Below are 16255 nucleotides of genomic sequence, written 5' to 3' on the forward strand. Positions count from 1 at the left end.
CACTCTGTTTCAGGTGAGAGCATGTTAGGAAGATGAAGAGATTATATATGAGAGTAGTGTGTGTGTGAGTGAGTGAAAAAAAAAAGATTTAAAAAAAAAGAATGTAATGATGATGGTGAAATGGTGCAAATGTGTGCGTGCGTTGCAGCATGCAACGCTGGGTTCGTTTATTCGTTACACTCTCACAATGATTATTTAGCGGGGTCGTGGCGCGTTTGATATAGTGAGAGAGGTGAGGTTCACGTGCTATGGAAGCAGAGAGGGTGTGTGTTGAGAAAAGAGCGTAGGTGCGCGTGTTGGTTTCAGTGACTCGTTTTGTCAACTGTGCCAAACGGGCAACTTAACAAACGAGAGAGAGAGAGAGAATCAGAATGATATCGTGTAGCAAGAGCAGCAATGGAGAATCACTGAAACGGACACACACTCGTCTCTGCAATTCAAAGAGCTAAAGCATTTGTGGCATATGTAGTAGTAGTAAACTAGTAACTACTTTTATTGTAACCAAATTTCAGTATACTTTATATAATAGAGTATTAAAATGCTATTTGTACCATGAAATTACTATGTATTTATGTTAGAAGAAGTGTTACTCGCGTTATTATTCTATAAAGGGTATAACCATAAATGTATTATACATAATTACATATAAGTTGAGCTAAGGAGTTGCTTTATTCACACACGGAAGACGTACACCTTTTCAGCACCAAGAATGCAACCAAGCAAGTACCTTTTGCTTTTTGGTGTTGCTTCTTTCTTAACTAGATTCATGTTTTGAGCTCTTCCACCCTCCCAGTGATGAGCAATTCAGGTTCATATGGAAAATATTTGCAGTGCATCTCCTCTGTGGTTTGACGAGACCATGAACTGGAAGGACACCACAAGGAAAGGAGAGGCTAGCTGGGCCTGTTTTGTGCGTATTTCTCTTTTTGTATCATCCCCTCTGTTATAGTTGGGCCTAGGCCCAATACTTCTATTCTTCATCAATGAATATTAGGCTGAACAGTTACATGGGTCCATATGTTAGTCGGTTTAGCTTTGCCTATGGAAAAACCACCAAAACGACGTGCCGTTTTAGGTGTAGTTCAGTTCCCTCCTTCCCAGTGGCAAGTAGTGAATTATTCGAAGGTGGAAGTGGAAGAAGCATCTTTGTAGAATTGTAGTAGTTGTTCTCCATTGTAGCATAGCATCTCCATCACAATCACATAAACCTTTTGTTATTATTATTAATTCATTGTTCAGCTCAGTATCTTACTTCCCTTTCGTTATTCTCTGCGTCGAAGACGAAGAAGAAACAGAACAAAGATGGAGGAACATGAGAATGGCACTGCCGGTAATGTAACTGAGGAAGAGCCCGCCATCGGACCCGGCCCAGCCCCTCGAGCCCGCCCCAAGCGTCCCCTCCAGTTCGAGCAGGCTTACCTTGACGCCCTCCCCTCCGCCAACATGTCTCTCTCTCTCTCTCTCTCTCTCTCAACCGTACTTTTCTTTTTCCAATTAGGGTTTTAGAAACTCACTCACTCTCTGAGCTTTGATCCAATTGTTCTTTCCGTTCTTTTACAGGTACGAGAAAAGTTATATGCACCGCGATGTGGTTACGCATGTTGCTGTTTCAGCTGCCGAATTCTTCATAACTGGAAGTATTGATGGTACGACATGTTGCTAATTCTACTTTAAAGTTAGATTTTTGTGTAACTAGTTAGTAATTCATCATAATCATGTATAATGATTTAAGATTAGGTATATTTGGCTAATTTTAATATCACTTAAACATTGTTGTCAGGGCACTTGAAATTTTGGAAGAAAAGGCCCATTGGTATTGAGTTTGCCAAACACTTCAGATCTCATCTCGGTCCGATTGAAGGTCTAGCCGTAAGTTAGTCAACTCGGTTTAACCCCTTTGCATTAATCTAATTGATTATCACTTCAATTATTGCTTGCTTGTTATCAACCATGACTTATTTCAGCTATGCAGGTTAGTATTGATGGTCTGCTATGTTGTACCATATCACATGACCGTTCTGTCAAAGTATATGACGTAGTGAACTATGACATGATGGTAATGATTCGTTTGCCGTATATCCCCGGTGCTGTGGAATGGGTTTACAAACAAGGGGATGTCAAAGCTAGACTTGCCATTAGTGATAGGAACTCATCTTTTGTGCACATATATGATGCTCGATCGGGTTCAAATGACCCTATCATTTCCAAAGAGGTAGCTGACTTCAAAATGTGTTACTTTCATTTTCCACAGTTAGTTACATAATTGTGTCATTCCTTGCCTCTATGTGTAGATACATATGGCTCCTATTAAAGTTATGAGGTACAATCCTGTATATGATTCTGTAATTTCTGCTGATACAAAGGGGATCATTGAGTACTGGAGCCCCACCACGCTTCAATTCCCAGAAGATGAGTATGTGCTTACTGTTAACTTCTACTTCATCCATCTATTTATATTAATCAATTCACATACAATTATGCCAAAACATTTACAAATTTTTAGGTAATCCAAACCCTTTGTAGTGCTATGGTACTCCTTTATTGTTGTGATGAATGGATTACGTGATTTCAAACATTACAAAGTATGCGTTTTATTTGTTCTCAAATTCTCATTCTATTTGTTCTCCTTTATGGTGCTTTTAGGGTCAATTTTAAGCTGAAGAGTGATACTAACCTCTTTGAAATAGTAAAATGCAAGACATCTGTTTCAGCTATTGAGGTATTTTTCTTGTCCAAACATAACCCATAATTTTGGTTACCATATATGCAATCAAGACACTACTTGTTCAGTTTACAGTTTATTGTTACTGGTATTCATTCAATGTATTTCACAATGTTTTAGGTCAGCCCGGATGGTAAACAATTTTCGATCACATCTCCTGACCGCAGGATACGTGTCTTTTGGTTCAGAACGGGTAAACTAAGAAGAGTTTATGATGAATCTTTGGAGGTAATAATTTAACAGAAATTTCCCCTGAATCGTGTGCTCTTTATGAACATGTGTTACAGAATGAATTGCTTTACTGATAGGTTGCTCAAGATCTTCAAAGAAGCGATGCTCCATTATACCGGCTGGAAGCCATTGATTTTGGCCGAAGGATGGCTGTCGAGAAGGAGATAGAGAAAACAGAAAGTGCTCCATTGCCCAACGCAGTTTTTGATGAAAGTTCTAATTTTATTATATATGCAACCTTGCTTGGGATTAAAGTAAGATTTTTCCCCCTTTACTTACCGTATAGAGAATAGAGCCAATTCTTGATCTGTGCAACTATTTCACCTTTTCAAGTTATCTGATCTCTCCACATACATAACTACATAATTTTTCCTTGTTTGCTTATTGATACCATGAGGTGAGTGGATGAAACTTCATTCGCTAATGTGTATTTCATCTTCTCTATTTTTATAGATTATTAACTTGCACACCAACAAAGTTGCTCGAATACTTGGAAAGGTGGAGAATAATGATAGGTTCTTAAGGATTGCGTTATATCAAGGTGATCAAAGTAGTAAAAAAGTAAGAAGGATTCCTTCGGCTGCTGCTAATGCCAATGAAAGCAAAGAGCCTTTGACAGACCCCACTCTCCTGTGTTGTGCTTTCAAAAAGCACAGGATATATTTATTCAGGTATAGAAGATCCTGATAGTGATAAAACCCGAATTTTACCCCAGGTTTATCATCCAAAGTTATGTAGTAATGTTATAATTCCGTGTATTATCTCATGTGGAGTGGGTTTCCTGGCATTTTTCTCAGTACATTGAGGCTGTACTTTTTTTACCTGCATATCATCAGTCATATGACATGCAAAATATAACTCTTTATTGTATCTAAGTTTTGGAGTTTGTCATGTGTCAGTCGGAGAGAACCAGAAGAGCCTGAAGATGCAACTAAGGGAAGAGACGTGTTCAATGAAAAGCCTCCTGCTGATGAGCTTTTGGCAGTTTCAGATATTGGAAAGACTGCAACAACCTCACTTCCTGACAATGTGGTGAGTTATCTATGTTAGTGTGTAAAACAGGCACACACGCACAATGTCTACAAATAACCAACCTTATGTGTATCAGAACCTGTCTCTTATTCTTCTCTATCTCTCTTTCTTTCTTTCTTTTTTATTTTATTTATTTTTAAATTGCTACTTAATAGCAGAAAGGAGACCGGGTTTCGTTTGTATGGTTTTTCTTTTTTATAATTTTTTTTTTTCCAAATCCCATTGGTCACCTCTTTCCCGTGATAAAGAGCTTTACAATTCCAATTATTCCTTTGCAGATTCTACACACCACCATGGGTGATATTCATATGAAATTATACCCAGAGGAATGTCCAAAAACTGTGGAAAACTTTACAACTCACTGCCGGAATGGTTATTACGACAATCTTATTTTTCATCGTGTCATCAAGGGCTTCATGATACAAACGGGAGATCCTTTAGGAGATGGCACTGGTGGGCAGTCCATTTGGGGGAGGGAATTTGAGGATGAATTTCACAAAAGGTAATTATTTTTGTTTATAATGTTATTATGTCGAAGTGTCAACGAGATGCTATATTGATTCTGTTCTCCTCAATAGAATGATTACCTTCGTGCTGATGGCCTCTGGAATTTCATGTTATGGTTTACCTCATGGGACATAAAGCAAATATCTTTTTCTCTTGCAGTCTAAGGCATGATAGGCCTTTCACGGTGTCAATGGCAAATGCTGGTCCGAATACGAACGGCTCCCAGTTCTTTATCACCACAGTAGCCACTCCTTGGTTGGACAACAAGCATTCTGTATTTGGTAGAGTTGTGAAGGGAATGGATGTTGTTCAGGTACATTGACTTCAATTCTTGTATAATCATCATCATTTAATGCAATAAATTAATTCAGCACTGTTTATTAAGGGATTTGCTTGCATGCTCCTATTCTGATTCACTTGCAAAATAATTTCCATGTTGTGATTTGAGCTTCTAAGTGTAATTTAATCATTTTCCTTAGATTTCTCAATAAATGCTCTCGCTTAAGTTATTGTCTACAATATTAGGTTACCATTTATTTTTAGGTGTTTGATTACTGTGAGAGGCTGCTGCCCGGAAGAAACTAACCAATAAAAAACTTTGATCTTTGACAGTCTATAGAGAAAGTGAAGACAGACAAGACAGATAAGCCATACCAAGATGTTAAGATCCTAAATGTCACTGTACCGAAGTCCTAAGGTCCATGGTTTGTCCGGCTAATTCTGTGGGTCAGTCCTTGCTGGCACTACAAGCTGGGCAGACGAATAAGCTTCAACATGAGTAATTTTAAGTTTCTTTATAACAACCATTTTAACAGGCCTTGTACGAAGAGCAGCTTTTGTCTTCGTGTACCAGTCTCCAAGCCAAGCAGTTCAGACTCGGCGAGTTGCGATCACCTTGCCATTATTCCAAATGCTTTCCAACAATACAGAAACATTTTTGCACATCAAATCTTCATAAGCCATGTCAACGCCAAGGACTTGCCAGTCTGTACTTGATATGTATGCATGTCCAAAACATGAAGCAAGACTTTTCTTCTGAAGTGTTTTTCTGGAGTTTTGGACATATATTGTATTCGGTGTTATTTATTCTTAAGGGACTACTAAAGTAGTGATTGTTACTTGTTAGTCCTTTGTCTTGATGGAACTATACGTAGGTTTGATTTGAAGATAAACTCCCTTTAGATATTGTCCAAGTCTAATAGAAAAGATTACCCAGCAATGCTACATAAACAACTTTTACCAACCACTCCAGTCTACCTTGTCAAATATTAAATAAAAAATATCCATAGCCAAGAACATAACTTACTATCTTGTTCAAATTATTTCATTTTTATTTAATTCATTGCAAAATTTCTGTACTTGGATAAAAATATATTTAGATATATCCATTTTTAAATAAACCCAAAAAGACACTATTAACATGAAAAAAGTGTAAAAACTATATGAGGAATTCTCCACGTACAAGCGTTTTTTCAAGTTATTTATTTCTTTTTCTTTTTCTTCTCCTCTTTTTTCCGTGCCTCTTTTTCTTCTTCTTCTTTGTTTTTGAAGTGTTTCATCTTCATCGTTGTGTTTCTCCTCGTTCTTCTTTTGATTTTGCAACATTATATATTTTTTTCTTCTTTGTTTAATTTTTTTCCTTCCAAAAAGAATTATGAGAATATGAAATAAGAAAATGAAGAAGAAGAAGAAGGAAGATGAGGAGGAGAAAGAGGAAAAGTTCTGAATTATGTATAAAGTGTACTTCAACAAATTTTGGATGTATTTTTAAAATCCTTTGGGTGTATTTCTATAATCCTTTGGGTGAATTCTTGTAACCATTTGGATGTATTTCTGTAATCGGTTGAGTATATTTCTGTAATCGTTTGGTTGTATTTCTAAAGTTCCATTATCTTCAAAACGATTTCAAAACTTGAGTTCAGAAACTATGAAAATCGAAAAAAAAAACGAAGCAAGAATACCAATGATAAACACAGATAAAATAATGAATGAAAAAGCAAAGAACGCACGAAAGAGATCGAACAAATTTGACAAGAAACTCGTTTTTATGGAGGGAGAAGAATAGTAGAAGAAGAAGGAGAAGAAGAAGGAAGACGAGGAGGAGAAGGAGAAACATGAAGCACGCCATGAAAATCGTATATGGGCCAACGTTTAAGTTTCTCCCAACTTGTATGACTTGTAAACCAAATAATTTGTACACACTCTTCAAACTATATATTATTCAAACTATATATTATCCGAGTCTCAGTCCCCCACCCCCTCCTCTGATTTTCGTTGGTTCCAAACTGTTAGTAGCAGTTGCAAAATTTTAAAATGAAGATGTTGCTAAGAATCGTCAAATAGAGATATTGAATTGTTTATAAAGCTTTTTTGAATATATTAAAAAACATTCCCTTTTATTACCTAAAAAAAATCCCTTTACTTTCCAAAGTTTTATGCGTTGGACTCATTACTCTAATCCATTGACAGTGCATAAATCGCATGCTAGCAGAGCAAAGCATTCAAATGAACTAGCTTTTTCTAGTCAAAGAGATACCAAAGCAAAACTGATAAATACCGCAAGCCTTATTTTTCATAATAAGGAAGAGCATAAAAATGCAAACCCATAATAAGCAAAACATTCAAAACACGACTAAATTATATAGGGCATTTTGGTGTCATTACATTGTCTCAAGTCAAATGAAAAATGGCAAAACCCATGAAACCTAAAAGTATGTGTAACTTAAGTAACAAAACCTTGTGATTTGGGTTGAAACTCTTGACTAAAACCGAAAATGTGTTGTACACATGAAACACTTGAGATCTTTCTAGTCAAATAAGCTGAAACCCATATCCTGTAGAAAGAATAAGAAACATAAATCAGCAGCAAATCATGAATTTACTATATACCAATCGAATAGTGGTTTAATTTTGAAACTTACATCATCTGACTCTTCCTTCTCTTCAACTTTCTTTTCCTCCTTTGCTTCGGCAGCAGGTGCAGCACCACCCCCTCCAGCGGTGGGAGCAGCGGCAACAGCAACTCCACCGCCACCAGAAGGCACTGCGGCCAACTTCTCCCTTCCACATGCAATTAGCTCAGTGACATCTTTGCCCTCCACTTGACTCAAGAGCAAGTCAATCATGCCATCATCAGCCTCAGCTCCAACTATAAATCATAAACAAAAGAGGTCAACAATTCAACAGCATGGAAGAGACACCCTCGAATGATTTAAAATTCAATGTTACATGTACTCCAATTCAAAGATTTCAATACATTATACTTCATGTCTCAAAAGAAAAAAAACAGACACACTTGATTCTATATGGAGAAGAAAACTGTAATGTCTACTACAACTGAATCCCAAAGCAATATAAACAAATCAACAAATCAAATAATTAGGACTAAAACACCAACTAATGCATCTGAGTTAACTAACATATGAAAATGCAACCAAACTTAATTTAACTCCAGTAACACATCTTATATTAAAGTCAATGTTTTACCAATCAGATTCTCAACTCTAAATTAACAATAACAATAAATCTCCAACTATGCTAGGTGTACACCAAAACCAGCCACCAGTATAAAACACATGTTGGAATACAAAGTACATTGAAAATAAATTAAACCTCACATGTATTTATTCGTAAATAAACTCGAGACTGATATTAGTAGCTGATTTTGGCGTGCGAATAGCATTTTTTATTACAATAACATAATAAATAAGAAAACCATACATCTAACTCACAAAACAATTGACCATGGTAAATCCAACTCATACATCTAACACTTGACCAGCTCAAATATTTAAAATAAAAAACAAAAAGAATTTAAGATGTTAGAAAATAGGGACCTGAGGAAAGGATGTTCTTGATATCATCAGCTGAAGGGGCAATGTTGCCTCCCAATACGGCCAACAAATACGCAGCAATGACCTTCATTTCTGAAAAATTGATTCCGAAAAGAACATAGCAAATTGCAAAAGTTAGTTACTAACAAAAAATTCATAGAACATATAGTCAACGAAAGAAAGAGACTTTGAAATTCGTCGTGAGTGCACGAAATCGTACTTGCTGGATTTGAGTGCGGGATCCGACTGGGTTGCGATTTGGGCGCTAGCTAGGGTTTCTGCTGAAAGATAGGAACTTGGCACTCTCAACTTATTTTATAGCTAGGGTTTTCAGTTGTATTCAAGTTTTGGATTCCCGGAAATACCCTCCTATTGCGCCTATCAAACATTTTGAATTTGGGTGTAATTGTAAAAGTGGGAAAATGCGTGACTAATTATACTTAAATCAATAATTTCTAAATAAAAGAATTATTTAAAACTCTAAAATGTTGGGAAGATGTTATTTTGACCAAATGTCTTTTGTTTTTTGAAGTTTTGTTAAAAATCTAATCTAAAAGAAAACAAAAAAAGTAATACAATTAGCATTTATCAATCAACAAATATTAAAAATAATTATCAACATTTGTAGAACAAATTTGTTTAACTTATTTTTTATGTATATTTTATATTTTAATATATATATATATATATATATATATATATATATATATATATATATATATATATATATATATATATATAATTGATTTGGTAGCTGGTTGTTTGTAAAAATAGTGAATAATTTATCTATCTTTATATATTAGTCTTGAATGAGAGTAATTTAGAGTGTAAGATGCATTTTAGATGATAAAGAAAAATGATGTTTATATGCTTGATTTTTAATTATTTACTAAGTTGTATTTAAGTTGAACATGAGTTATACACAACTTAAGATACAAATAATACCATCCAACAATAAAATAAAACATGTGAATCTTTGATAAAGAAAAATAAATGTTAATGATTTCATATTATATAACTAGTTGTGCATGCGTTAATAACTTGATAAATGAATGGATTGATTATCACATTAACTTTTTAGATGCTTCACTTTAAGTACAGCTTGCATTTTGAAAAAGTCAAATTAATCTAACATGCAAAAGTTTAATTTTTCACATTTTAGATCTTATTAAGAGTTTATAATATAATAGAGTTTTCTTATATATTTATCTAATTAATTGATGTTCAATTAATTTTAGATGTTTATTTTTTATTTAATTTTAATACAATAATTATATAAAATATTTTATATAATTATTTAATTATATCTAATTTTTTAATGACAATTCATATATTTAAAAAAATTTATTTTATTGATATAATAGTATATAATTAGATACATACATAAAACAATTTTATAGTTACAGTATATTAAAATTAATTATTTTATTTTATTAAAATAATTTTAAAATATAGATATATAAAAGTAAAAAGTAAATCATTTAATAATGTTAAATTGATACCTATTTTATTATGTCAGAAATAATAAGGCCCAAAAATTAAAAAATAAAAAATAAAAAAATTCAAAGACTGGAAACGAAGCGTTTAGATTTAGAACATTGAAGAACACAGTGTGCAGGTTCGTCGATCTTCCTTCGTCTATCGTCATCTTCTTCTTCTTCTCCCTTCGCGTTAGGGTTTCCAGATATCCAATTTCCCCTCTTTTCTTAACCCTCCTTGCTCCAATCATATTGCAATTTCTCGCAAATTTCATCTCTGCAATTCATCAATTCGCGATATATTGGCCTTCAAGGTACCGTATTCCTCTTTGAGATGCAATTTTTATTGTTAGTTAGCTTAGCATCTTTTCTGGATTTACAATTCACTTCAATTTTAATTAAATTTATTTATTTTTAAATAATTTCAGTACCACTCTAATGTTTGTGAATATTAATTATATGTGCATGATTAATTAATTAGGTGTGGATTCATTTTTTTCTGTGCCTGTAAGCTACATTGTGAAGTTTGAGTCTGTACCTGAATTTAAAAAAATTATGATCCACAAGTTATTCGAGTGAGTTGCAGCTGAGGCATATTTTTTATTCACAGGGAAAAAAATTGATATTTGTTGTTGATCACAGGGAACTAAATCTTGTATCTTTGGTGCATTTGAATACCATAGAATGAGCATATACTAGGGTGAGAAAAAATGCAGGCTGAGGCACAAATCTCGGTTAATCCGGATACTAACCTTAACCCGGAGAATGCTGTTTCAATCCGAAATGGGGATCCTGTTGTTTCCTCATCTCTTTCAAATGCCACCACAACTCAACAGCCAGGTTGGTCGTTTACTTTCGTCCCTAATTTGTTTCGTTATGACTTACGAGTGATGTCAGGCTTTGATGATTAATGTGTTTCATGGTTGAGAAGTAAAAGGTATCATTCCCTTGTCTTTTGTAGCTCCGAAGAAACCGACAAGACAGTGGGCTGCTTGGACTCGTCAAGAAGAGGAAAGCTTCTTCACTGCGCTACGACAAGTTGGGAAGGTATATTTATATTTACTGATTTTGCTTTCCCTGTGGTTGTTTTGTTGTTAATAATTACTAATTGCATTACTGTTAAATGTAGAATTTCGAGAAAATCACTTGCCGTGTGCAGAGTAAAAACAAGGATCAGGTACCTGTTACAAGGCTTTATCATCCGCTTCAGCTTGCTTACATGATTTTTTACCCCTCATTTATAAGTTTTGGGTTTTATTGCCAAGCTAATAGCCTTCATTGTTTCCCATTTTTCACTTTGTTTCTCCTGGATGATGATTTGCAGGTCAGGCATTATTACTATCGGCTTGTGAGACGGATGAACAAACTTCTTGGTCCAGGATTGTGTTTAGATGCCAAAAACTCAAAAGATACCAATGCTGCAATGCTTCGCTGGTACACAACTGTCTCAATGGGTTTTTGTCAAATGAAGTGCATATGTTATATATATATATATATGGCTTAGAAGTTAGAAGAGATCTAATTCGTCTTTTTAATTTTATCATTTCATAGTAAATTCCTGAATAAGATTTGAGGAATGGTATTATATCAATTGATAATTTTGCATTGAAAATTTCTTAGGAATGATTAAGATACTCTCCTCAAATTATCTGACCTTTGACACAGGTGGTCTTTATTAGAAAAGTACAGCTGCAAAGCCTCAAAGCTTCACCTAAAGCCCCGAAGGTTCAAAGTTTTTGTAGAAACCTTGGTTAGTCAAGACTATACATTTGTCTTTGCATTTTAATTTTGAATATCTTAATATGTTTGGGAACTCACCTATACTTGTTGCCATGAAGGAGCACCAACTTTTGAAGGACAGGAAGAAGAACGTAAAAAAGAAACCTCTGCAGGCGGTAAACTGTCCTCCTCCTGCTCCTAACACAGTTTCAAATCAAAGTAGAGCATCGGTAAATGATCCTCGTGCAGTTAAACTGGTTATTGTTGATAGTCAAAATATTTTAAAGCTTGGGCCTTCAAAACCACCATTGAAGCGCAACATAAACATGGGTGTTAACCGTAGTAACACAAAGGGAGATTCAATTACCATGAAGCCCTCAAGGCAGCGAAAGAAATCTGGTGATTCTTTTTCATTTCCCCTTTGAGATATGATAATAGATCTAAAATAAATTCATGTATCTTATTTTACATTTAAAAATAAATGGAAATTTACTCTTTGATGTTTCTATCTATCAGGTGTGATCACAACTGCAGCATATAAAAAGTGGGAGAAGGCTGCAATTGCTGGTGTTTCTTTAGTTGCAGATGCTGCTGAGCATTTGGAGCGAGCTTCCTCTGGTAAGGAGGCTGAAAATGACCAGGAGAATAATCTAGGTAGTTGTTACCATGAGAGCTTTATCTAATCTTTTCTCCCAAAAAGGCTTACTATAGCTATTCTGCAACTTCACACTTATTCTTCCATCTTTGTCCAGGAGAAAAATGTTCTGATCCTGCTAATTATGTACTGCCCCCTTTGCCCACATTTCCACAAAATCATGTAGATAACAATGTACATAATAGTATGAAACTCAAGCTGCAATTATTCCCAATTGATGAACCTACTCGAAGAGCATTGGAAATGGTGAGCATGAAAGAAAACCAACTAACATCTTACAGTAGTACTGCAAAAGTGCTTTAGAAAGCGATTTACATATTCATTTTTCTTCTTTCTTTCTTTGTTACTCCTAGGATAAGCATAACCCATACCTGGAGCTTACACTTAGTGCAAGAAAGAAGATATCATCAATTTTGGAACATCTAAACCGTAAGTGGGGGAATTCAAGCATAGCAACTGGAGAATTAATGATTTTTCCCTATGGTACTCAAAGGGAGAACTTGGTAAATTATCATAGGTGGACCCAGGAATCTACTCTTAGTGCCGCAGATATATATGCAATGATTGGAAGTCCACACATATTTCGTTTGAGGTACCTCATTTCATTTCCATGTTGCTCTCTTGATTTTATTTTCATATAAGAAGTAACTAAACATCAATAGTAAGACATGCCACCTCAACCTTGTATGAAAAGCTAACCATATCAACATTATAATATTTATATATATTCTGTGAAGGTATGGCTGGATTTCCAACACTGAGCTTGAGTTATTAAATATGCAAGCCCCGGTAGTAACTGGCAGCATGCTTGGACTATCAGACAATAGTGTGAACAATACTATGGGTCAGATGCTGAATTCTGAAGCACTCCCTATTCCTTCAACTAACAATCATTCCTTGGAGCTCTCTGAAGAACGAGGAACGTCCATGATCAGAAACTGTGCTAACACTACTTCCACTGCTTTGCCTAATACTAGAGACAACAGCGAATACCTGAATACAAGAACTGATGATTTCTTTGATCCTACAGCAAATGTACCATGGCGTGGAAAAAATGTTGGGGATAGAACTGTGACTAGACAGTTGGAAGATGCGGTATTTGTTGTTCTCTCATATTTTATTTTCATTAGCTCTGAGATTATACTGTAGATTTTCACCCTATTGTATTTCTTTGGCTCCTCTGCATAAATTCTCATATTTCTCCTTGAGATCTTGAGCATAATCCACTCATCTTTTTAGATTGTGAAGATCTAAAAAGCTTTGCTTTTAAGTTTCTGGTTGGGTTTGTATGGTTTTGTTATGATGTCTGATGTATAATTACTAGCATCTATATCTATAATGCTACTTGTTTGTATTCAGGATGAGATGAAGTTAAGCAGTGGAACTGGTCTGTCAGCTGGTGAGTGGGCTGACAGCCTTACCAACATTAGTGTGGGGGACCTACTTTCAGGAGTTTCTCAAGATCTTGAAGATAACTGTGTTGATAACCGTATTGCTGAAAATTGTCATGGTCTTCAGCAAATTCCTTTCAGTAGTGATTCTTTCGATGCTGCTATTGCTGCTCATATCTCTAGACACCAAGACAGGATGGGACAACCGACCATGGCATCCCACATGTCTTCGATATGGGATGCTGAAGAGACATGCGATGCTTTCTTATTTAAAAAGGATCCTATTCCTCATAAAGATGGTACTTGTCTATCACCAATTGCTATGTTAGATTCTGAAAATGTGGTCCTTGGAGGGTCCGAGAAATTTGAAAAGGTGACTCTTCTTCCTTTTGTTTTCTATCAAACATTCTTTGCAAATTTAAATAAGATTTAATTTTCTCCATTCTTACTGCAGCTGTCACCTGAAAGAGAGAGGCTTGTGGATGATTTTGCTCAAACTGACCATATGGATAGTGGTGAGTCGGATGCAGAGGCCCAGCATCAATTAGCAAAAGATTTCAATGGACTAGCGGATATCTATTGGGTATGTTCCTTGCTGCAAGAGAAGCAAACCTAAATAACTACAAATAGGGAGTTATTAACGAATATGTTCCGCACTCTAAACCATCTGTCAACACTAGCTCTATGAACTTAAATCTTTGAATCATTATTGCATTTTTGAAACTTTTTTTTTTACACTGGCATCTGATTTTGAAGAACATATTACAGAATACATACATGTTAGTTTATTCCGACCTAATCTTTCTTTACTATCATCATGTTACAGCCTGATTCTCTGGGACCGTTGGATCTGGATATACCATCAACCAAGTATCACAGTGAAGATCTAATTCTGAGTGATAGCCTTAGTGGTCTGAACCGCTTAATAGCCAGCAGCTTGGATGCATTCCAGAACTGCTCCTTTTTCGGGTTTGACAAGAAGGAAGCATCATCAGCAGTTGAGGCTCGAGAAGTTTCTCCTCTTTCGGATTTTAAAATTGGAAGTGAAAAATGAGCCTCAGCAGTCAGCATGATCGGATCATCTTGGTAACATTATCGTTCTTCGGCATGAATTTTTCTGGCTGAATCAATGTTCTGATTAACATTTTACTTAAACTTACTTGACTTGAGGTGTGCAAGCTGAAAATGAGACACTTCACACTTCCTGTATATGTTTCTCTAATCTGGGTCTTTCCCCTTCTGTACAAAAAAGAAGTTCATCAAAGGATTTCACTGTATCAACCCCTTGTTTGATTGTGTTAGCTTCTGTAGAAATACATCTGTTGTTTTAAGAAATCTTAACCCCTCTTTTTATTCTTAGCTTCTATACGTTGTATTTTTTTAGTAGAGTTCATAATGTGGGGGAGGGTAAAATTAAGATTCTTTCAAAGAATGACACACAAACTTTTGGTGGAAGTGTCTTCCCATTTGTTAAACAACCGAACAAGCTATCATATGAATCTTTTCATTTGATTTCTTACCGCTTCATCTCTTTTTACCCATTATCGTTTTAGATCTTCCAAAAACTTTTCGTCCTTAAAATTGGGTTGGTTTTGATATTAAAGTATAAAAGTAAGAGAAAACCAGCACCATGTATAAGTTGGATTAGTTCGGAAGGAATCGTTATAATTGCATTTCTTTTGAAGGAAAATGTACAAGTTTGAATCCCTAATTTGTATCCCACTATCCCAAATATATTAAATACAAGAGTTTAATTTTGATGCATTGATCGTGCAAAATATTTTATACAATTATCTAATCTAACTTATGTTTTTAAGTAACTTTTAAATAATGAGATTGAAATTAATTACCTTTGCTTATGTGATAATACACGATTAATAATGTCTGTGTAAAACCGACGGTATATGAAAATTAAATTCTTAAAACAATACATTAACAAACTTCTAAATTAGTCATGTAATTGCCTTGCTTACATCATAAGCAATTATAATTGTTTAGACATCAAAGCATTGCCGTTTAATGTATTTAGCCATGTAAAAGGTGTAATTACTTGTACCAAATGTGATTATAAGATCTTACAAAGGATTAAGTTATCCTAATCATCAGCTACATATAATCGTTTGGTTTAGTGTGATAAGCAATAAGCAATTGATTAATAAAAGGCGCATGTTCATAAATTTGAATTTATCGGCTAACTTTGTAAATGGAATTTTGCTATATTAGCTTTACATGGCAAGTAAACATTAAATTTAGTCTTTGTCCATTTCTTCCAATGATAAGACGGTTTTTATCTAAAAAAAAAAAAGAATATTTTGGCCTCTAACAAAATTATTTTGGGACAATACAATTTTTTTTTATAAAAAAATTGTTAAATAATAACAAAAATTAGTATTGTGGGACTTTTATTTGTAATTTTTGGGGGTTTTAAATTTCTCACAATTTTTCTTTTACAATAAGACTAGCTACTATCATCACTATCACTGTCTTTCTCTTCTGTCATCATTATAATTTCTACCTATACTATTTTAATTATGCAATCATATCTTGTCATCATCGTTATCTCTTCTACTATTATCAATACCAACAGCAACACCATCAACATCCCATTCTCTTCTCTCATTTCTTGTGCTATGCTATTTTTTCTTTTTAAAAGGTTTTAGTATTGTAATTACTTTTTTTTCTTGTGA

The 16255-nt window shown here is 34.6% G+C and overlaps 3 protein-coding genes across 6 annotated transcripts; 2 read left to right on the forward strand and 1 right to left on the reverse strand.

Annotated features, from left to right (window-relative positions):
• The first annotated feature begins 1081 nt into the window (after nt 1-1081).
• Nucleotides 1082-5792, forward strand: LOC130941003 (peptidyl-prolyl cis-trans isomerase CYP71). Of its 2 annotated transcripts, XM_057869341.1 has the most exons (13): nt 1082-1445; nt 1561-1646; nt 1781-1869; nt 1973-2212; nt 2292-2413; nt 2644-2719; nt 2843-2950; nt 3031-3207; nt 3407-3624; nt 3853-3985; nt 4264-4487; nt 4652-4805; nt 5105-5792. In XM_057869341.1, the coding sequence occupies exons 1-13, from the start codon at nt 1303-1305 to the stop codon at nt 5186-5188; spliced, it is 1854 nt and encodes a 617-aa protein (XP_057725324.1). In that variant the 5' UTR covers nt 1082-1302; the 3' UTR covers nt 5189-5792. The 2 variants fall into 2 exon arrangements, with proteins under 2 accessions (XP_057725324.1, XP_057725332.1); XM_057869349.1 differs by lacking the exon at nt 1082-1445 and having other exon boundaries at nt 1965-2212; nt 5105-5790.
• A 1309-nt stretch (nt 5793-7101) lies between these two features.
• LOC130951679 (60S acidic ribosomal protein P2A-like) lies at nt 7102-8675 on the reverse strand. 2 transcript variants are annotated; one of them, XM_057880416.1, is made up of 4 exons: nt 8546-8675; nt 8329-8418; nt 7414-7640; nt 7102-7326 (listed from the first exon to the last, which is right to left on the reverse strand). In XM_057880416.1, exons 2-4 carry the CDS (start codon nt 8414-8416, stop codon nt 7300-7302), a joined length of 342 nt encoding a protein of 113 aa, XP_057736399.1. In that variant the 5' UTR covers nt 8417-8418; nt 8546-8675; the 3' UTR covers nt 7102-7299. The 2 variants fall into 2 exon arrangements, with proteins under 2 accessions (XP_057736399.1, XP_057736474.1); XM_057880491.1 differs by having other exon boundaries at nt 8513-8631.
• Nucleotides 8676-9888: 1213 nt separating this feature from the next.
• Nucleotides 9889-15038, forward strand: LOC130941741 (TSL-kinase interacting protein 1). Of its 2 annotated transcripts, none has more exons than XM_057870322.1 (14): nt 9889-10117; nt 10446-10643; nt 10765-10850; nt 10933-10980; nt 11128-11237; nt 11469-11553; nt 11642-11921; nt 12039-12176; nt 12275-12423; nt 12531-12769; nt 12915-13272; nt 13537-13941; nt 14023-14151; nt 14395-15038. In XM_057870322.1, exons 2-14 carry the CDS (start codon nt 10514-10516, stop codon nt 14620-14622), a joined length of 2385 nt encoding a protein of 794 aa, XP_057726305.1. In that variant the 5' UTR covers nt 9889-10117; nt 10446-10513; the 3' UTR covers nt 14623-15038. The 2 variants fall into 2 exon arrangements, with proteins under 2 accessions (XP_057726305.1, XP_057726311.1); XM_057870328.1 differs by having other exon boundaries at nt 9904-10117; nt 10414-10643.
• Nucleotides 15039-16255: the final 1217 nt, after the last annotated feature.

This window comes from Arachis stenosperma, chromosome 1 (assembly GCF_014773155.1).
Source record: "Arachis stenosperma cultivar V10309 chromosome 1, arast.V10309.gnm1.PFL2, whole genome shotgun sequence".
Lineage (NCBI taxonomy): Eukaryota > Viridiplantae > Streptophyta > Magnoliopsida > Fabales > Fabaceae > Arachis > Arachis stenosperma.

What these genes read in the sequence shown, in the direction of transcription:
- LOC130941003 (XM_057869341.1), top strand. Translation starts at nt 1,303, where the DNA reads ATGGAGGAACATGAGAATGGCACTGCCGGTAATGTAACTGAGGAAGAG. An exon ending in GCCCTCCCCTCCGCCAACAT is followed by an intron (nt 1,446 to 1,560) that starts GTCTCTCTCTCT and finishes GTTCTTTTACAG; the next exon opens with GTACGAGAAAAGTTATATGC. An exon ending in AGGGAATGGATGTTGTTCAG is followed by an intron (nt 4,806 to 5,104) that starts GTACATTGACTT and finishes GATCTTTGACAG; the next exon opens with TCTATAGAGAAAGTGAAGAC.
- LOC130941741 (XM_057870322.1), top strand. Translation starts at nt 10,514, where the DNA reads ATGCAGGCTGAGGCACAAATCTCGGTTAATCCGGATACTAACCTTAAC. An exon ending in TGACCAGGAGAATAATCTAG is followed by an intron (nt 12,177 to 12,274) that starts GTAGTTGTTACC and finishes ATCTTTGTCCAG; the next exon opens with GAGAAAAATGTTCTGATCCT. An exon ending in CCACACATATTTCGTTTGAG is followed by an intron (nt 12,770 to 12,914) that starts GTACCTCATTTC and finishes TATTCTGTGAAG; the next exon opens with GTATGGCTGGATTTCCAACA.
- LOC130951679 (XM_057880416.1), bottom strand. Translation starts at nt 8,416, where the DNA reads ATGAAGGTCATTGCTGCGTATTTGTTGGCCGTATTGGGAGGCAACATT. An exon ending in CAAGAACATCCTTTCCTCAG is followed by an intron (nt 7,641 to 8,328) that starts GTCCCTATTTTC and finishes TATGATTTATAG; the next exon opens with TTGGAGCTGAGGCTGATGAT. An exon ending in AGAAGGAAGAGTCAGATGAT is followed by an intron (nt 7,327 to 7,413) that starts GTAAGTTTCAAA and finishes TTCTTTCTACAG; the next exon opens with GATATGGGTTTCAGCTTATT.